Genomic DNA, 21,871 nt, shown 5'->3' on the forward strand with positions numbered 1-21,871 from the left:
TGTTGTTGTTGTTGTTGTAGATTGACACCAAAGATTAAGCGATCGTTCGTTGAATAGAGAATATTAAAAGAAAGTAATAAGAAAGAAAGAAAGAAAAGAATGAAAATCAATTTTTGCCTCTCGTCGGATATTATTATTAGAACTCTCTAATATCAATTACCGTCCGTCGATAAAACAGTGGCAAAATCATTACCCTAAATTAACGAATACACACATTTCGCATTTCAATTACCTTGTATTTCCCGATATTACGAACACTGCAAGAGAAAACAACTTCGCGACCAATAGCAGCCGTTTGATTTCCAACTGGGGCGATGAACACAGGTCCCGAAATTGTGCTCGAATCTGAAAAAAATAACAAACGATTCCAAACAAAATTTCTTTATTAAAAAAAAAAAAAAAAAAAAAAAAAATGAAGAAAATCGAGAATTGAACGGAATTTTCTCGAACGACTACATATATATAACCTTCTTATGCAAGTACATTCGATGCAAAAATTTGTCGCATCGATTCTCTCGTGTATTTCCACCCAACTCTTCTTGGAGGATGCAAAACTACCCTTATCTACATCAGCGACCCTACAAGAGATATCTCCCGCTTCTGCAGCGAGGCGCGTACATTAGTGAAACGAGGAGGAGCTTGATACTCAAAGAGCATGAAACGTACACCAGATTGGATTACGTATACAATCGATTGTAGTAGAATATCAAAAGACTGCACGAGAGTGTAACAACGAGAGGGGTAACATCATCAAGGGGTAGTATCTTGTCAACGTCATCCGAGGCACGTTCCTTCGAGTTTTTCCAAGCTAACCAATCGAAAAGTTAGCGGAGCCGGATTGGTAAATGATCATTTGCCGTGGTAAATGTCGATCGACTTGCAAACCGCTTCTCGTGTGATCTCGTAATACCGTGCACGTTTGATGTATGAAATATGAAATATGCATCACGTAACTGGTGGATGGAAGCATTAAGTATAACGTTAAAAAATCGTGAATGACGAGAGTTCGAAGTTTTTTATATTTCTTCTTTTTTTTTTTTTTTTTTCGTCGAACTCGAATTGCATCAAGGTATATAAAAAATTTCGAAGATTGGAAATTAAATAATATTGAATATCGATGTAATACGATTGTTTTGAAATAAATGTCAAAATTTAAATATATCACTTAACATTCTTTCGTCAAAAACAAATTAAATTGAAATAAAAAAAAATTTTATTAACATTATTAAGATCAATCAAAATCGTTCATTATCGAAACAAATATCGAAACTCGGCATCTTCTTCAATTCCATTCACTGATTCGAGAAAAAATTTTTTTAACTACTCTTCCAGATTGCCGGAAAATTAAATAGTCAAACAATAATAACTTAATTACATTTACCTTTAATTGAAATAATAGACTCTTAAAGTGCGAAAATAAATTTTCATCTGTTTTAAATTTAATCTCAACAACAATAATAATAATAATAATAATAATAATAATAATGAAATCGTCGCACGATGGAAAAAAAGAAATGTAATAAAAGATCAAATTATAAAAAACGACAACAGAAGTAAGCCGGCATGATCGGTGATTCAGCGTGTGGCGATATCAAACAATTGAGCAACTAGGTGGCGAAATTCTGCCGCAGGGATGATAGATTGACAGACTGGTTGAATGTTTAAAGCCAGGCTGCTCGGTTGAATGGCGGGAAAGGGAGGAGGAGGAGGAGGGGGAGGGAAAGGAGAGAGAGAGAGAGAGAGTCGCCCATTGCTCGTAGGCAGAAGTGCAGGCAAAGCCTGGGGGTGACGGTAACCGGAGTAAAATGGAGAACAACGTGATAAGATTACAGCATCGTACACCTGTAGAAGCTTTCCCATGTGTTTTTACGCCGTTATAGTTATAGTTTTCGATATAAAAAAAAAAAAAAAAAAAAAAGGAAAAATTTTTTATTCGCTTCCATATTTAAAATGTATCGGATTTAATCGAAAATACAAACGATATACGATGTTAAATAACATTTTAATTAAGTTTAATTTTAATTTTCGAACCGTTTAAAAAGAAAAAAGGAGAAAAAGAGAGAAATATCGGTCAAACGTTTTATCGATTTTGCTGTTAATTCGAAATCAATGTAGAATCACAAATATATCAAAAGTATAATTACTTTGCTTTGTTACAAACAAATTTTTTGCGTTAAATTATATAATCTAATTTCTTCTTTTTCTTCTTCCTTTTTCTTTTTAAGTTGTTATGAAACGATTCTATAAAACTGTGTTATATCTAAAGTTTTAAGCAAGAGTGTAAATAATATACACGTATCAGGTTACGTAAACATATCTACAGGGTGTTGATACATTTGTAAGATATTTTCTGGAAAGTCGATTTTAGATACCAAAACAAAGACAAAAGTTGATGTCAAACAAAAATGTCAATCCAGATTTATTTATTAAGTTACGAATAATTAATGTTTGATAGATTGAGATAGCTTAGATAAATCTTCGTATTTATTTTAGTCTCTCTAAAATAATTCACGAATATAATATCTGTAAAATAGAAAAATATCCGAAAATATAAAAAATGTATAATTTTTTAATAGGATATAAAACACTCAAGAAAGAAAACGTATATTTATGTGAAAATACAACTTTTTAATGGTGTATGAAATGTTTTAAAAACCTTGATCAGTACGATCAATTTTAAAACACGATACAATACACAGCCAACCACGTTACATTTTTAACGTGACCTTGCTCGTACCTCATTCAGACTTGTGCATTTTGCACTGCTCGCCGTCCACGTGTCAGATACGGTTACGATCGTTGAGAGGTTAATATAGACAATTTCGAACGTCGAAATTACAGAAAATCATCCAGCAATGCAATAAGATCGACACGTGTTTTCTTTCTTCTCTCCTAACCTCTTCATCCTTGAACTTCTTGAAATTTAATTTATTAGTCCAGTGCTCTGCACTCGTTCTAATTGGATATTTACAATTAGATTTTATACAGTTAATGTCACTACTACTTGAAATGTCGACACGGGAATTGCATTTACCATTTCTCCAAATTTGTCTAAACCAATCTCTTAGTTTGTCTCTTCCTTTCAAATTAACACACTCAAATATCCATTCTTCTCTTTTAAACTTTTTATTAACATTTAAATTGTAATAGACTTGTGTGGAATAAAAATATCTCTCTAAAGAATGAATATATATATATATATATATATATATATATATATATATATATTCTTTTAGTACGCTTTTCTCTGCTTCGTTTTAAATCGATGTTTTTTTTTAGCCTTTAAAAGACTGCTCGAATCAAATCGAGAGATCAATCACGTGATCTTTCGTGCTTTCGACAAATATATTAATAGGTAGAGAGTTAGAATATAAATGTAAGAGAAAGACGTTTTAGTATAATTTCGACATTTTTCACGTCACATTTTAATTTCTGGTTAAATTAGCACAGAATGAAACGTCGAATCGGAAGCTAGTTAAATCGTAGCTTATCGACACATTCCGCTGTCGAGCCGCAACAACGGTAGAAAATATTTCAAGAGGAGGGGGGCGTTAACGGGACAGGGCGACATTACTCTTGTCTCGCACACTTCCACTCGAGATTTCTTTCTCCCATCCCACGTATCTTCATTTCTACGTGTCTTTCAATCTTTTCCTCCTTACCGATCGAGTATTGGAAAACTCGTCGTTCGTCGTCGAAATAATATTCGTACCTCCTTTAACGCTTCCGAGTAAATTGTCAACGTGCGACCAGGGAATACGAACGATAAATAATAAAATAATAGGGAAATAAAGAAAGAGGAAAAGAAGATTGGAATAAAATTGAATCGAAATTCACTTATATTAACACACGATACCCGTCTCGATTTCTGTCGTATCCTGTTTTACCATTTGAAAGATTTAAGAGATTCGAAGGAATCGGGGAGTAATAATTGAATTGCCACTGCATTCTTATTTTTTTAAAAATATTAGAAAGAAATTAACTATATCGTGTTTGAGGCCTTTCCACCAACGATACAATTTTTTGGGATTTCTAGTAATTCTAGTAATTCTAATTCTATTCCAAAGAGATTTCTTCTTGGTAATTCTAATTTCGGATCGAAATATTTCGAAGATTCGAGAATTTTTTCGAAAAAGATTTCTTGAAAATATATATATCTCTGCATCGAAATGATAAGTGTCTATAGAACCATGAAGAGGAAAGGAAAAATCCGAGAGATTTCCTCCGGTGATCCCGGTCGTTTCGAAGGTTCGAGAATTTTTTCGAAAAAGATTCCTCTTTGAAAAATACATCCCCGCATCGAAATGATAAGTGTCTATAGAATCAAGAAGACAGCAAAGGAAAAATCGAGAGATTTCTTCCGGTGATCCCGGCGAACGTTTCGAGAGAATTTTTTCGAAAAAGATTCCTCTTTGAAAAATACATCTACGCGTCGAAATAATTTATAGAGTGGATATTTACAGAGTGGCGAAGATTGCAAAGGAAGACTCCTCTCATAATTCTGTACAACGCCGGCATAATATCGCCTCGAAGATTCGAAAATTTCCTCGAAAAGTGTGCATCTTTGGCATCGAAATGGCCGGGTATTTAGCGGTTTAGAGGAGGGTTAAAAACATCGGATGCATTCGTTTTTTCTTCCGCTGCCTATTTCTTCCTCGGTTGGAATACCTTATGTTTTCACAGGCGTTTTCATTTATGCGGCTTTCTATCCTCGCTCCCGTGTTTCTCTCTCTCTCTCTCTCTCTCTCTCTCTGTCTCCGTCTCTCTCTTCGCTCCGCTCGTTCTTTCTTCTTTCAGACGAGCACACCACCACCTTTCACGTCTTATTTTTTTCACTCTTTCCCCTCTTCCACTTGTTCGTCAGTTCTCTTCAGACAGCAGAGAACCACTCTCCACGTAAGTAATATCTAAATTGCTTCCGTGGTTGGAAACTTTTCTTCCTTTTTTTTTTTTTTCTTTCTTCTGTTTTTTTTCCTTTCTCTTTTTTTTTTTTTGGAGGGGAGGTTGGGACGGAAGATTTCAGACTTATTGAGAAAGATTGTGGTAAAATTGTCGTGAAAGCGGGAGATCGTAGAGGGAGGATTGTCTTTTGAGCCAATATTGGAATACATTGTTTCCATTCTTTCTTCTTTTCTTCTTTCTCTTCTTCTTACAAGTTGGACTTTTTTACTTGTATAACGCACATTTTCACACTAAGCTAACTTCATATTTAAACATTCCTTTTTTTCTCCCTTTCCCCCCCCCCTCCCCCCTTTTTCCGAGACTCAAAAAAGAATTAAAGAATTACCATTGCTTTCTTTCTTTTCTTCTCTCTCGCTTCGACTCGCACACAGTTAGCCAACATTTACTCACAGCGTACAAGTGTGTAAGCGTTTTCACGCTACTTTAACCACCACGTTAAAGAACTGTTTTTCTTTTGAAAAGAAAAAAAAAAAAAAAAAATGAAAGCAACGTTAGAATAAATTGTTCTCATTTTCTCTTCTTATTTCCAAATTAGATATTTGGAATCGCAAGAATATGTGCTGTCTAATTGGTTTTTTTTTTTCTTTTTTTGTATTAAATTTGTAATAAATATTTCTTTCTTCAAGGAAAAGTCGATAAACGAGAGGGATAATGGTGGAAAACTTTTCTCTCGATTTTGCAAATAGGTGGTTTGCGACGCGATAGATGGCGAGCAACGACCCAATTGTTTCTTTAATGGGTGACGATAAACGTCGGTCTGATAGTACAGTTAAGGTCCTACACGGGCGCTGGACGAGCCGAGAATTAGGTTCGAGCGTACCATTGAGAAACCCAGGAGTCGAAACCAACTGGATTTCAAACCTAGCTCCACGCTACTGTAATTGCGACCCGATCTCTGCGCATACGAATTGTGTGTAAATCGAGGGATTTCCCTTAAACGTGACAAACGGCGTGTGATTTTCAATTTAATATTTTGAAAAAGAAAGAAGAAGAAGAAGAAGAAGAAGAAAGGGATCTCGATGATGATCCAATTTTTTTTTTTTTTTTTTTGGTTTGAAAATTCTTGGCCTTCAGGAAGTCAGAAGAATTAAGGAAGTTTTTAGGAAGGAAAGTATCGAATCGAATCATCTTCTGTGAAGGTCGGTTTTTAAGTGATGGAATGAAAATTTAGAAAGTTCCAGAAATACATTGATAATCGAATTATCTTTTGTGGAAATTTCAAATGATGGAATGAGAATTTGATTGGGAATTTTTCGTCCAGAAGTAGATTGATAATCGAATCATCACTCGTGAAAATTTTAAATGATGGAATGAGAATTGGAAATTTTTCGTCGAAAAGTCGACTGTTAATCGGATCATCCTCTGTGAAAATTTCAAATAGCGGAATGAAAATTTATCTCTCGAAAATCGATTGATAATCGAATCATCCCCTGTGAAGATTTCAAATGACGGAATAAGAATTTATTTGGAAATTTTTCGTTCAAAAGTAGATTGATAATCGAATCATCACTTGTGATGAAAATTTTGAAAATGATAGGATAAGAATTTATTTGGAAACTTTTCGTACAAAAATTGATTGATAATCGAATCATCCCCTGTTTCGAAGATTTCAAATGACGGAATGAAAATTTTGTAGATAAACAAAAGAAGAATTGGATCATCCCCTATGAAGATTTCAAATAATAGAACAAGAAATTTGCTACGTTTCGTAAACAAGATCAAATAAGACTCGTGTTTATGCGAACTTTTTTCATTGTTTTCGAGTGGTGAATCAATACTTGGCATGGATCCCAAATACGATATATCATTTCTTATACACACGTTTTGCTTCCCCGAGTAAAGAATGACGCAACGGCAAAATTGCAAATTTTTAGATAAACGTACGAACATCCAATTTAAAAAAAAAAAAAAAAAAAAAGAAACTAAAAAATCTTAACAACAAAATTACATCGTCAAATTCCATATAATAACTTTTTTAATTCCAAAAGAAGGAGAAAATCATCGTAATATTCGTTTATAAAATTATATCATTAAATTTTCACGTTTCATTTTTAAAATACAAAATTTCATTCCATCGCATCTTATCTTTATTTCCAATTCCTATTTTCAACACCGATTATCCATAATCCATAATCCATCACATTTTTCAAAAGTAATAACACACGCGTTTACATTTAATTTTACACGAATTGGAAAATCATCTCTGACACGGAATCTTTCAATAATGGAAACAAAAAAAATTCGAAGTGCACCGATTAAATATGTTGTCCTCATCTCATAACACTTCGTTGAAAATACGGTTTAATACGGTGTAGAACCTGGACCAACATCCAGCCAACTCGAGGCGAACTCTCTCGAACCAATAATATCGATCGATTAATTTCTACGAAATTAAGAAACGATCGATTTCCCCCGATCTTCCATTATTCCACCTTTCATTCCATTCCTTCGTGCTACCTTCCAAACCAAATCAAAGAAACAAGAGAGAGAGAAAGAGAGAGAGAGAGAGAGAGAGACAGAGAGAGAGAGAATTAATTCCTTGGAAGCAAGTTTGTTTCACGGGTATTCCCCGCGTGGGAACAACACGAGTCGAGCAAAAGGAGGAGGGAGAGGAGGGGGGAAGGAGAGGAGTGGGAATGATCGAAAGGAGAAAATTGCGAAATGTCGAGGATGATTGATTATTTTTCCTTCGGTTATCCGGTGTTTCGAGGCAAGGAGAAAGGGGAAGGAGAGGGAAGGAGGCGAAGGAGGGGATGAAGGTGTATTATTATACAAGGGTAGGAAGGAGGGGCGGCGGGTGTGTCAAAGAAAACGTCGTCGTGGATAAATATACATCTGAAATAATAACGACAACCGAGCGTCTTCTCCAGGGAGTGATGAGAGAGTGAGAGAGAAAGAGAGGGAGGAGAGACTTGTATACAGTTAGAAAGAGAGAGAGAGAGAGGGGGGAAGAGAGATCAGAGTTAATTGCGATATCATTATGAAAATCGGTGACGTATAACGCCTGTCCTAGTTACGTTCGAAGCGAAAATATACCACGTACAATAATATAGCGCTATAACGTTTGACCGAGTTAACGTGCGCGCGCGAGAGAAAGAGAAAGATAAATGTGTATCTTTATGAAAAATATTTCGTTGGGATCGACGTCGCGATGATCGAGAGGTTTACTTCGTCGTAAAGTTTCGTGTGGACTCAGGGATGAGATGGTGAAAGCACGATGCGATGCACAATTGATATTTTTTCCGCACGAACGTTTCGATAATTAATGCGTTGAGGTTATACTCGATACTTCGTGCTAAATATTTTATTTGATGTGGATTTGGGGATAAAAAGTGATAAAAGAATGTTGCGATTATTGATATTTTGGAAGAATCGTAAGAACGTTTCCATAATTATTTTTCGAGGTTATGAACGAAGGTATTACTTGTGCCAAATATTTCGAGTTATACGCGTTAATTTGACGTGGATTTGAGAATGTAATGATAAAAAGGACGATTAATATTTTGTGATTAATGTTTTGGAAGAATCGTGAAAATGATTTCGATAATTTTTGAAGTTATGAACGATATTTGTGCTAAATATTTTATGTTGTACAAATTAATTTGACGTGAATTTGGAAATGAAATGATAAAAAGGATGTTGTGTTAATGTTATTGTATTTGATACGATTTTGAGGATAAAAATGACAAAAAGGATGTTTTTTTGTATTGTTATAAACAATACTTGTGCTATTAATATTTCAAGTTATACACAAGTTATAATTTGACTTGAGGATGAAATGACAAAAGGATTAATATTTCGGAAGAATGGTGAGAATGTTTCAATAATTTTTGAGGTTATGCGCGATACTTGTGTTAAATATTTTAAGTTATACGTTCATTTCGTGGATTTGATATGGATTCGAGGATGAGATGATAAATATCGGAATATCGTGCGAACATTTCAATAATTATCCGTTGAGGTTACGCGCGATATTTGTGCTAAATATTTTACGTTATATGTTAATTGGATTTGATACGGATTCGAGGATGAGATGATAAATATATTGGAATATCGCGCGAGCATTTCGATAATTATGTGGCTATATTTGTGCAAAATATTTTATATTATATGTTAATTTCGTGGATTTAATATGGTTTTTGGGATGAAATGATAAAAGGATGTTGCAACGCATGATGTGATGAATTGAGGTTATACGCGATAAATATCTTACGTAACGTATCGTGGAAACGTACGTTATTTAATTGAGAAAAAAATTTGATTAAATTCTATGTGTAATTTTACGTGTACCTTTGTTATCGTTATCATTATTATTGTAATCAAAAATTAACGTAGCACAATATCAATATGGCACGTGTTTGATATTAAAACGATGACGAATTAAAATAATTTCAACCACTTAAATTTTATAATCAATTTTGGATCGAGTTAAATGTATTATTTTGGAATTCCATCATTTTACAAAATTTTCTCTTTCGTTACACGTGAAAATTACACGTGCACGTATTTATAATCATAAAATCATATATTTATAACAACTTTGAAGTTTAATAACCAAAAAATCGTGTATCGTGCATACGCCTGTTTATCTTTAATTTACAAGTATGGAATGTATAATATCACAATTTCAAAAAACCTGTCGAAGTATTCCGATCTCTGATTTTTCTCCAATTTTTTCTCTCGAGATGGAAAGAAAATTATGCCTTTATTCCAATATTCTAACTTTCCAAATAACGAAAAAATTTATTCATTTCCATCTTCGTTTCTTCTTAACCGTAACTCTTTTACCTTTTAGATTGAAAACTGAAAACTATCCTAATCTTTCTTAAATATTGTAAAAATTTCTCCATTTCTCCCATTTCTTCTTAATCGTGTGCCACTTTTTTTTTCATCAAGACTGAAAACAAAACTATCCTACAACTACCCTAATATTTCACTGTTTTCTGTTGTTTCTTCTTAACAAAATTAAATCTTGCGTAAAATCGAGGGTTTTTTTTTGGCGAAAAACTTGAAAAAATAATCATCTTTTCGATTATTCTTAATCTTTCTTAAATACCTTCTTAAAAAATTCATTTCTCCTCAATTTTTACCCCTTTTAGATCGAAAAGAGAGAAACTGTCCTCCCTATGGATATACATTCCATCTTCCAATCTAAAAAACGCGATGAAAAAGAAGAAGAAAAAAAAAAGAAAATAATAATTTACCCCCAGTTTCCGCGATGCAAAATATTTAACCCATACATGCATACATTATGTCTCCCTCAATATTAATACAGAGGAGGAAAAAACGTGTCATCGAGCGCATTCGACGACACACCACCGAAACCACCACCGATCGAACGTCATTACGATTAGTGGTGAAACGTATCCTATGAAAGACTCATTTTTTTTTCAGCTCGGCTGAAAAAAAAAAAGAACAGTCTATCTTAATCATCGAAACGATCCCTCGATACACATATACACATACACACACACACTTTTTTCTCCATTTTCCCTTTTTTTTTTGTTTTTTATTCTTTCTGAAATGCGGGCACGAGAGAAGAGAGAGAGAGAGAGAGAGAGAGAGAGAGAGAGAGAGAGAGAGAGAGAGAGAGAGAGAGAAAGTAGTTGTGCTAACGAGAAGAAGGAAGGGAGAGACAGACAGGTGGAAGAGGTGGGGGAAAAGATGAGCTCGGTGGAGCAGAAGAAAATCCCCTTTCGGGAATTCCTTGTTCCTCGACCTCGATCGATTTTTCCCCTCGCGAGCCCACGTCCTGTACCTGCACGTCTTATGCTCGAAATGATATCGAATCGTAAAGTGGCCTGTACTTAGACGTAAAGCCGCGTCCACACTTGTTTAAGGATCGTTAGATGCACGGTGGGTTGAGTGTTTAGGGATGGATGAATTTTTTGAGAGAAGGAATTGAGGTTTGTTTTTTGTAGTTTTTTTTTTTTTTTTTTTTTTTTATAGCAGTTTTCCTCTTGATTTATATTTTTAATAATTTAAAATTGGTAATTCAGAAAATTTATGTTGAGAAGATTTTTTTCATGGGAGAAAGAATTGAGGTCGTTTTTTGTAATATTTTTCTCCTTGATTTAAATTTTTAATAACTTAGAATTATTAATTTAGAAATTTAAGTTAAGAAGATATTTTTCTGGAGAGGAAAAATTGAGATTTTTTTTTTTTTTTTTTAGTAATTTTTTTTCTTAATTTAAACTTTTAACAATTTAGAATCAGTAATTTAGAAATTTAAGTCGAGAAGATTTTCCTTTTTTTTTTTTTTTGAAATTTAAATCAAGTTTTTTTTGAGAGGAGAAATTTAAGTTTTTTTTTTTTTAATAGGTTTTTAGTAATTTAGAGATTTAAGTTGGGAAGTTTTTTTTTTTTAAATTTAAATTAAAATTTTTTTTGAAAGAAGGAATTGAGATGTCTTTTTTTATTATTATTATTAATTTTCTTCTTGATTTAAATTTCTAATAAATTATAAAACTTCGGGGTGGCACAGTTTTAGGATATATTTGAGAAAATTTTTGAAAAATTTTTCAAAGTTGGTTTATTTGTTGTTCTTACTGCGTTGAGGGTGAAAGTCACTTTCAAAATGATATCAATTTGCGGAAAATACTCTTGGGAGTAAATATCGAAAGTTGTCAACCTAAGCGTTATTCCCTGCCTTACGTTGTGTGCGTGGAAAAGAATTTTCAGGTATTCACACACGTTCAATATGATTGTCGCCATTAATATATAACACACAAATTTTCGTTTCATTTTTACAATTCTCCTTTGTACATTTCTATAAAAATTTATATCCACCGTTTTATAATAATCCTGAATTTTTAACAGTTTTTAATTGTCTGTAAAAGGAAGATTTATCGATGTCAAAAAATGATTAAATTAAGAGATTTTCACTCGCTCACTATTAACAATTACATTTATTTATTAATTGTTCACAAAAAGCATTCGATTAACGTTAAAAATAAAGATTAGAAAGGAACATAGCATAAACGAACGTTGTAAAATATCGATCAATATGTCGATTACAAAACGATGAGACGTCTATTATTATTCTATCAGTTCAAAAAGTGTAAAAGATACAAATGGAATCTAGATAGATAGGCAAAATAATTAAATAAAGTTACATCGATAAGTTATCTCAATAATTTATTGTTCGAAACATAATAATAATCAAATAGCATATAACTATAGCGTTAAACGAAGAGCGAATCAATTTATTCAAACATTTCAATAAATAATTGCTTAAAGTAATTTTCTTTATAGAGAATTAAAAACTGGGTAAAAAAAAAAATATAACACCTATTCAATATTCCATCGAAACATTTCTCGCTACGAATAATAATAATAATAATAATAATAATGATCGTAATTCGATCGTGATAACATTTATCGAGGCACGTATAAGAAATAAACCCGGCGTTAATTTAAATATATTATATAGATTCGTTCTTACTACTGTTCCACTCGATTTAATAACACGTTAGAGAAAATTGGAATGCGCATGCGTATCTATCTCCCGTATAATAACAAGGTGGGGATAGCAGTACGAAAATCCCGTAACCAGAATTCCAATTTTACGTGACAGCCGCGTTTCAAATGGCACGGGTATAGAATTATACGTTTGCAGAGTGGGAAGAAACTGGAATCCGGTCACGTACCAGTTTCATTTAAGGGAATCTTGTATTTAAAATCGTCACGACTTCCTTTACTCATTTACTCAGAAATTGGCAGAATACACTAGAAATCGTTGCTACGCATACATAACAGGCACGTGACTAATTTTTCCCTTGCGCTACACGTAATATATATATATGTGTATATATATAGTATGTGTTCCTTCTTCTTTCTCCTATTTCCCCTCTCTAGAGATCGAAACTGCAGCAACAGGTGAAGAGGAATTACGCGTTTAATTACAGGCGAATTAAAATGTAAATTGAAAATTTTTTTCTCTCTTTTCTTTTTTTTCTTTTTTTTGCGAAATAACGAAAAGACATCGAAATTCGTAGATTGATTCTTTGGCTGAGAATATCTTTTATCTTCGATTCGATTTTTGTGGTATTTTCCGTTTTATCTCATAGTAGATATTAAAAAGATAAAAGACACGTGTCGAAGAATTTCTGTATTGGAATATAGAGAGATATATTCGTGCGAAATGGAATTCTTGAGGGAGAATGGATATTTGAAATTATATATTATTGTCGGACGGTGAAAATTATATATAGCCGAATTGAATTATAGTCAATTTTCGATAAATATTTTGTTTCACGGCGATAAAATATAAAATAAAAATGAAATAAAATTGATTTCGATCAACAATTTTGTATGGAAAAACAGGAACGCGAAATATTTACGCGATCGAATTCGTAGATTGATTTTTTTTTTCATATACATAATATACATAATATTCGAGAATAGAACTTACAATAATAGAATTTTATTTTAGTATTCTTATAGTACCTATATAAAGTCTTAACCCTTGGGGTTTATATTCATTTTTCACACACACGTTTCTTATTTTACGATAATAAAATATACACAATATCAAAAAACGATTCTATGTCGAAATACTTATATATATCGAAATAATTATATATATATATATATATATAGTATATACATACGATGGCTGATGAAAGTATTCGAAAATTAATTTATAACAGGGAAATTCACTTAACTCGAAAATTCTAATTTTAACGAAACTTTTCACACATACACGTAGAACACATATTTTAAAGCAATTTTCTCGTAAACGAGAAATCACTTTAGGGTGGGGGGGATGAGTTTCAATTTCATCTCGAAACCATTTTTACAATAATAACCTGCGATGATAGAACGTTAAATTCTGAACTGAAATTTTTTTTCTTAAAATCGAAAATTATAATTCAAAGAAACGAAAATTCGATTTCGCCCTCGTTCAAATGAGTTTTCCAAGCGAGAAACAAATCACTCCGTACACGATCCATCTCGAAGTTAATAAAACTTTGCTCGCATAGACACGTTCCTCCAACTATTGATTACCATTATCATTATCATTATCTTTTCAACCCTTACACCATTTATCCGTTCCTCGTGAACGAGAAAACGCACTTTTGCACGGAATCTTATTACCATTAGAAGGATCGAGGAAAATTTCGGTTTCGAGATTATCTATGCCAATTTGTGAAGCGTTCGTGGGGGCGCACCCTCCGCGATCTCGATAAATGGCCGCCGTGAATGGGGTTCGAGAGTGAAACGACAACAGGAAGGAGGGGACAGGAAGGTCGTACAAAAGGATTTTGCCCCGCACCTGTGGATTCCTGCGGCTCTCCTCTCTTTCCGCTTAATTCCTCCGATTTCGCACGTGCGTGCACTTCGAAAAAAAAATCCTTTCTCTCTTTTAAATCGTACGATTTTTTTTTTTTATTTATTTTTTTTTTTTTTTCAATCTTTTGATTTTACTCGGCAACGGTTTCCTTTGTTTCTAATGTTTCTCTCTCCATCCTCGTTCCATTGTCTCTGCAATTCTCGAGATTCTTCTTTATTTCCCGGTTCCGGATATATATCTTTTGGACGTTTCTTTTTTTTTTTTTTTTTTTTCCTTTTTTATGGCTAGTTTCGCGTAGTTTAGGGGGGACGATTGTGTCGTTGAAGTGAAACTCTTTTGACCGTTGAAAAGGATAATTTTATACGTGTTTCCAGACGTTTTTCGAAAAGTGCGCATTTCGAAATTTTTTCGAAAAATTTTCGCATTGCACGCTGCGCATTTTTCTTATTTATTAATCAAGTTTATTATTACATGTTCCGAAGGTAGAAATTTTGAATAGTTTTGAACAGGTTTGTCCATAGATATTACGCTTAATTGTAGAATGATTATTTTTTTTTTTTTTTCGGATAATCACAAGGAAATTTTTTAATAATTTTTTATTTTTATGTATAATATTAAAACGATACGTTTTGCAAATTGTTCAACAGTAGTTTGACATATTAATTGATTGAACTTTGTTTTAATTTTAATGATAAAACGTGCTCGATGAATTTGCGAATTTAATATTCTTCGAATACACTTCTTTTTCAAAAGTGAAACGATTCTTTGCTGTTCATCTTCCACGCATTTAAGAGAAAATTTATCCGAATTTATTCTATTTGTCGACACTTCAAGACTGAAAATGGAAAAATTTCAAAAAAATTACCCTTTCCAAGGAGACAAATTCTTATTCATTCTTCATTTTTCGCGCAAGAGAACGATCCATCAAATCTTTCAAGTTAAAAAAACAGAGAAAGCCTCAAAAATATAAACTACCACTCTGTACAAATTCTCATCTTCATTCTTCATCTTTCGCGCAAGGGAACGATCCAGATCCATCAAATCTTCAAACTTGAAAGCAGTGGAAGCCTCAAAAGTATAAACTACCCCCTTTGAAGAGACAGACCTCGTACGAATTCTTATTCTTCATCTTTCACATATTTCACACAAGAGAATAGTCCAACGTCGCATCTTCAAAAAAAAAAAACGAAAAAGATTAAAAACCACCCCTTCTGTAGAGGGTGCACTCTGTACGAATGCTTCATTCTTCATCTTTTGCATAAAAAAATTATCTGGATCCACCAAATCTTCAAACTTAAAAACAGAGAGAGCCTCAAAAATATGAAGTACTTGATAACCTTTTTTGAAGATGCATCCTGTACAAATTTTTATTCTTCATTTTTTGCACAAAAAAATTATCTGGATCCACCAAATCTTCAAACTTAAAAACAGAGAGAGCCTCAAAAATATGAAGTACTTGATAACCTTTTTTGAAGATGCATCCTGTACAAATTTTTATTCTTCATTTTTTGCACAAAAAAATTATCTGGATCCACCAAATCTTCAAACTTAAAAACAGAGAGAGCCTCAAAAATATGAAGTACTTGATAACCTTTTTTGAAGATGCATCCTGTACAAATTTTTATTCTTCATTTTTTGCACAAAAAAATTATCTGGATCCACCAAATCTTCAAACTTAAAAACAGAGAGAGCCTCAAAAATATGAAGTACTTGATAACCTTTTTTGAAGATGCATCCTGTACAAATTTTTATTCTTCATTTTTTGCACAAAAAATTGATCTGGATCCACCAAATCTTCAAACTTAAAAACAGAGAGAGCCTCAAAAATATGAAATACTTGATAACCTTTTTTGAAGATACATCCTGTACAAATTTTTATTCTTCATTTTTTGCACAAAAAAATGATCTGGATCCACCAAATCTTCAAACTTAAAAACAGAGAGAGCCTCAAAAATATGAAGTACTTGATAACCTTTTTTGAAGATGCATCCTGTACAAATTTTTATTCTTCATTTTTTGCACAAAAAAATTATCTGGATCCATCAAATCTTCAAACTTGAAAGCAGAGAAAGCTTCAAAAATATAAGCTAAAATATAAATCCTTTTTGAAGAAGCATCCTGTACAAATTCTTATTCTTTCTTCATCTTTCAAAAGGATAATTATATTTTATTATATTATAATTGTATTTTATATATATATTATGCAAAAGAATAATTCAGATCCATCAAATCTTCAAAATGCTGCAAAAATACAGATCACTTCTTCTGAAGGAACAAGAAATGCTTTTGGAATTTAGAAATTTTTATTCATTGTTCATCTTTCATGCGTTATTGCACTAACTTCTATTTGTCAACTCTTGAAAATAAAAAAATTTCAAAAAACTCATACAGAATCTCATACAAAAGAATGATCTAGATCTACTAAATCTTTAAAAAGCCTCAAAAATCAACAAACCATCCCTTTTGAGAAAACGTTCTGTACAAATTCCTATTCATTCTTTATCTAAATACTATTTGTCAATTCTTCAAACTTGAAAATAAAAAAATTTCAAAAGAAATCATTCCTTCTGAAGAGACACGCTGTACAAGTTCTCATTCTTTCTTCATTTTTCATACAAAAAAATAATTCAGATCCAAAGTCTTTAAAAAGCCTCAAAAATACACAAACCATTTCTTCTGAAGAAACATTCTGTATAAACTTCTATTCATTCTTTATCTCTCACACATTTTCATGCATAAAAGAATTATCTTGATTTATCAAATCTTCAAACTTAAAAATAGAGAAAGCCTCAAGCCATCCCTTCTGAAGAGACACCTTGTACAAATTTTTACTCATTCTTCATACAAAAGAATAATTCAGATCCATCAAATCTTCAAAAAGCCTCAAAAATACAAAAAACCCCTGAGGAGGCAATTCTGTATAAATTCTTATTCATTATTCATCTTTCACCCAAAAAAATGATCTGGATCCATCAAATTTTCAAACTTGAAAGCGAAGAAAGTCTCAAAAATACAAGCCACTCCTTCTGAAGAGACAGATTCGTATTCTTTCTTCATCTCTCATACAAAAAGAATAATTCAGATCCATAAAGTCTTTAAAAAGCCTCAAAAATACACAAACCATCTCTTCTGAAGAAACATTCTGTATAAACTTCTATTCATTCTTTATCTCTCACACATTTTCATGCATAAAAGAATTATCTTGATTTATCAAATCTTCAAACTTAAAAATAGAGAAAGCCTCAAGCCATCCCTTCTGAAGAGACACCTTGTACAAATTTTTACTCATTCTTCATACAAAAGAATAATTCAGATCCATCAAATCTTCAAAAAGCCTCAAAAATACAAAAAACCCCTGAGGAGGCAATTCTGTATAAATTCTTACTCATTATTCATCTTTCACCCAAAAAAATGATCTGGATCCATCAAATCTTCAAACTTGAAAGCGAAGAAAGTCTCAAAAATACAAGCCACTCCTTCTGAAGAGACAGATTCGTATTCTTTCTTCATCTCTCATACAAAAAGAATAATTCAGATCCATCAAATCTTCAAAAAGCTTCAAAAATACAAACCGTCCCTTCTGAGAAAACAAACAAACTCTCAAACAAACTCTTATTCATTCTTTATCTCTCACGCATTTTCATGCATAAGAGAATTGTAGATTCAACGTCAAATTTTCAAAAAAGTTTCAAAAAACAAATAAAAACATACGAGTCATCCCTCGTGAAGGGAACACAAATGAATCTTGTTCTAGAAATGAGACAAAATTCGAATTTCGATTTTTCGAGGAAACGAAAGAAGAAATATGACAGCCGATGTTATCGCCAGATATCGATTCGAATCATACTCTGGAATACAATTTTTTTTTTTCTTTTTTTTCTGAATGATCGAGGAACAATTTAACTTTCGCGTCACGTCACGAATAGAATTCTCTCTCTGTCTCTCCTTTTCGATCGTTTCCATCCTCTCCTATCCACCATTGTTCCTCCATTGGTTTCTCCCCCTGACAATTTCTGACCCGAACTTCCATCGTTTTTTTCCCCCTCCCTTCGTCTCTCCTCGCCCTCCCCCCTCGCCCAAGTTTTTGTGTTTTCACGCGTTGTTACGCTCGCATGAATGCAAATTCACATTTTCACCGGATTATTCGCACGCGAATTCCTCCCCGCGAAAGGAGAATCCCTCCTCCCCGTTTATCCGTTTCCAATCTACTTTTATCGACTTATTATTTTTCGCCCTTCACTCGACGTTTTTCCTTTCTTTCTTTCTTTCTTTCTTTCTTTTCTTCCTTCCTTCTTTCCTTTTTTCTTTCTTTCTTTCCTTCCTTCCTTCCTTCTTTTCTTCCTTCCTTCTTTCCTTCTTTCTTTCTTTTCTTCCTTCCTTCCTTCTTTCCTTCTTTCTTTCTTCCTTCTTTCTTTTCTTCCTTCTTTCCTTCTTTCTTCTTTTCTTTCCTTCCTTCCTTCCTTCCTTCCTTCTTTCTTTCCTTCCTTCCTTCCTTCTTTCTTTCCTTCCTTCCTTCTTTCTTTCCTTCCTTCCTTCTTTCTTTCTTTCCTTCTTTCTTCCTTTCTTCCTTCTTTCTTTTCTTCTTTCCTTCTTTCTTCCTTCTTTTCTTCTTTCCTTCCTTTTTTCTTTCTTTCCTTCTTTCTTCTTTCCTTTCTTCCTTCTTTCTTTCTTTCTTTCCTTCTTCCTTCCTTCCTTCCTTTCTTTCTTTCTTTCTTTCTTTCCTTCTTCCTTCCTTCCTTTCTTTTTTTCTTTCTTTCCTTCCTTCCTTCTTTCTTTCTTTCCTTCCTTCCTTCCTTTCTTTCCTTCCTTCTTTCTTTCTTTCTTTCTTTCTTTTCTTTATTTTTTCGTTTATCAATCACGATTATATACGTACTTTCTTTCTTATCAGTGTTTCCTGTTTCCCCTTTCTTCTTCTTCTTCTTCTTCTTTTTTTATGTAGTTTCGTTGTTTTTGTAATCGTAATTAGACGTTTGCACGATCGCATTTTTATTCAAGTTTATATGGATGTTTATAGAATTTTCCTTTTTCAGACGAATTTTATTCTGACGAATGGAGAAATTAAATAAATAATTTATCTTGATTGTTAATTGATTGTTACGTATATATATATTTTTTTAATCATTTCTTCTTTATACAATTTCGCATCTTTATTGAGAGATTGTATGTAGAATTTTCCTTTTTTAGAAGAAGATCGAGTAATTTGATAAAAGGAGAAAGTAAATGAATAATTCGTTGATTATTAATTGATTCTACGTGTATTTTCTTTTATTATCGCACTTTTTTATTTGGATTTATCGATGTAGAATTTTTTTTTTTTTAGAGGAAACTCGAGTTGTTATCGTTATTTTTCTTTTAGAGGGGGATCGAGTAATTTGATAAAAGAAGAAACTGAATAAATAATTCGCTTTAATCTGATCGTTATGTAAAAATTTTCTAATTGTATTGAGAGAATTTCTTCTTTTTCTTCTTCTTTTTTTTTTTTTTTTTTTGACAAAAGATGAAAAGATTTGCACGATAAATTTTTTATCAAGAGATCAATATGCAGAATGTTAGAAACAATGTTTTTGGTTCCTTTCTTCTCGCAGTTTTCAACCGGAATAATTCCCACGTTTTAAATATATATCGCTCGAGAAAATTTATTATTACTCTAAAAAAACACAACGATGATAATTTCAACGGGCGAAAATAGAAATTTAAAAAGCAATGGAGTTTCTCTTTATTTAAAACGAAATATTTCTCTTGTATCTCACTTCCTCGATCGATCCTTCAACGATGAATATTTAACAAGAATTTAAAATTATGTACTTTATCAACTATATAATTAATGGATCTTAGATTTTCCCCATAAAACTTCCTCAAACTGTCGTAAATTATAAGCGCGGGGAGGGAGGGGAAAAAAACCGATTTAATTTTATCGACGATTTCGAGGTGTAAAGAAATAAAGAATAAAAAAAAAATAAAAAAATCATCGTTCCATTCTAAAATTGAAGAAAAAGAAAAAATTAAAAAAAAATACCTTCATCTCCTCCTTCCTTTAAAAAAAAAAAAAAAAAAAAAAAAAACGGTCAAAAGAGCACCTTTAAACTGAATTTATTACTTAAGTAATCAACCGCCACGAACGAGCACGCGAGAAATTGCCACGAACGTATTTTCTCTCTTATTAATTGAAATGCAAGCTTGAAAGGAGAGAAAAAAAAAAAAAAAAAAAAGAAAAAAAAAAGAAGCGAGAAAAAAAACTGCGAGAAAAATCGTTAAAAGTTAATCGATGATTAAATTTTAACGCGAGTGTATATGATATATATGATATATACATATTTGACAAAGATTTGGAAAAGAAAAGAAAAAAAAAAAAAAAAAGAGTGGAAGAGGAAGCAGTTAAGCGATATGGTGCAAAAAAAGTTTGCGGAGGACAGGTTGCGCCCTCTTGGGGGGGGGGGGGAGGTCCTGCGAAACGCGGACAGCACGATGTCTCGAAAGGGGTCGTCCCGCGAGACGTCTAATGAAAATCCTTTAGTTTCGCGGTTTAATTTTAGTTAAACTGGTTTTCATAAGTTTGACACGCTCACTCGTGAGAAATAATGCGATCTCATTAATATTCGTTTTTCTCCTCTCCTGCCAGGTGGAACGAATGAAATTTTATAATTGCGATGTAACTAATGGAGGAAGCAACGTGAAGAGGAAGAAGAGATGGAAAAGAAAGAAGATTATCGTTCTATCGGTGCAATTCTGAAGGATATGGAAAATAAGTGAATAAGTAAAAATATGAGAAATGTTAAGTTGTAAGAAGCAATGTGTAAAAAATTGAAGGCCATCGAATTTAAAAGATTATGCAATTCTGCAGATTAGAAAATATGTAAATAAGTAAGTATATTTCATTGTAAGTAAATTATAAGTAAACAAAATTTTGTATTACACAAATTTTGATAAATATCCTCTCCAGGTGGAATGAATGAAACTTTTTAATTGCAATGTAACTAATGGAGGAAGCAACGTGAAGAGGAAGAAGAGATGGAAAAGAAAGAAGATTATTGTCCTATTGGTGCAATTCTGAAGGATATGGAAAATAAGTGAATGAGTAAATATGAAAAATATAAAGTTGTAAGAAGCAATATGTAAAAAATTGAAGGCCATCAAAAGATTATGCAATTCTGCAAAGTAAGAAATATGTAAATAAGTAAGTATATTTAATTGTAAATAAATTATAAATAAAAAGAATTTTGTATTACACAAATTTTGACAAATAATGTAATAGTGGAGAAAGCAACATAAAAAAGAAGAAAAAAAAATGGAAAGCAACAAGAAAGAAGACTATTGTCCCGGTGCAATTCTGAAGGATATGTAAAATAAATATATGAGTAAATATAAGAAATATAAAGTATAAGAAGCAATGTGTAAAAAATTAAAGGCCATCGAATTTAAAAGATTATGCAATTCTGCAGACTAGAAAATATATAAATAAATAAGTATATTTAATTGTAAGTAAATTATAAGTAAAAAGAATTTTGTATTATACAAATTTTGACAAACATCCTCGATTCAGTCCACGTTTAATATTGCAAAGGTATCTCATAATTGAATAAAAAGAATAAAAAGTATCTTCAAATAAATATTCTT

The 21,871-nt window shown here is 32.3% G+C and overlaps 1 protein-coding gene and 1 long non-coding RNA gene across 5 annotated transcripts in view; one reads left to right on the forward strand and one right to left on the reverse strand.

Annotated features, from left to right (window-relative positions):
* Positions 1 to 21,871, forward strand: part of LOC116414175 (uncharacterized) — a 46,378-nt gene that overhangs the window by 24,278 nt on the left and 229 nt on the right. The window contains exons 4-6 of one of the 2 annotated variants that reach the window (XR_015294985.1): positions 20,877 to 21,118; positions 21,198 to 21,431; positions 21,510 to 21,818. This is a non-coding gene — a long non-coding RNA (uncharacterized LOC116414175). Of the gene's footprint in view, positions 1 to 20,876; positions 21,119 to 21,197; positions 21,432 to 21,509; positions 21,865 to 21,871 lie in introns of those variants that run through there. The other variant, XR_015294984.1, reaches the window with a different exon arrangement.
* LOC100868045 (lachesin) overlaps positions 1 to 21,871 on the reverse strand; it is a 77,098-nt gene that overhangs the window by 22,809 nt on the left and 32,418 nt on the right. For 2 of the 3 annotated variants that reach the window (XM_086916580.1, XM_086916579.1), the window contains exon 2: positions 233 to 345. The exons of the other annotated variant lie outside the window; for it this stretch is intronic. In XM_086916580.1, coding sequence (XP_086772706.1) covers positions 233 to 345 — 113 coding nt within the window. The remainder of the gene's footprint in view (positions 1 to 232; positions 346 to 21,871) is intronic. 3 annotated transcript variants of the gene reach the window in all.

The sequence above is a fragment of the Apis florea genome, unplaced genomic scaffold (genome assembly GCF_048593485.1).
Source record: "Apis florea isolate Af1SG1 unplaced genomic scaffold, ASM4859348v1 contig_3802_pilon, whole genome shotgun sequence".
NCBI classification, from domain to species: Eukaryota; Metazoa; Arthropoda; class Insecta; order Hymenoptera; family Apidae; genus Apis; species Apis florea.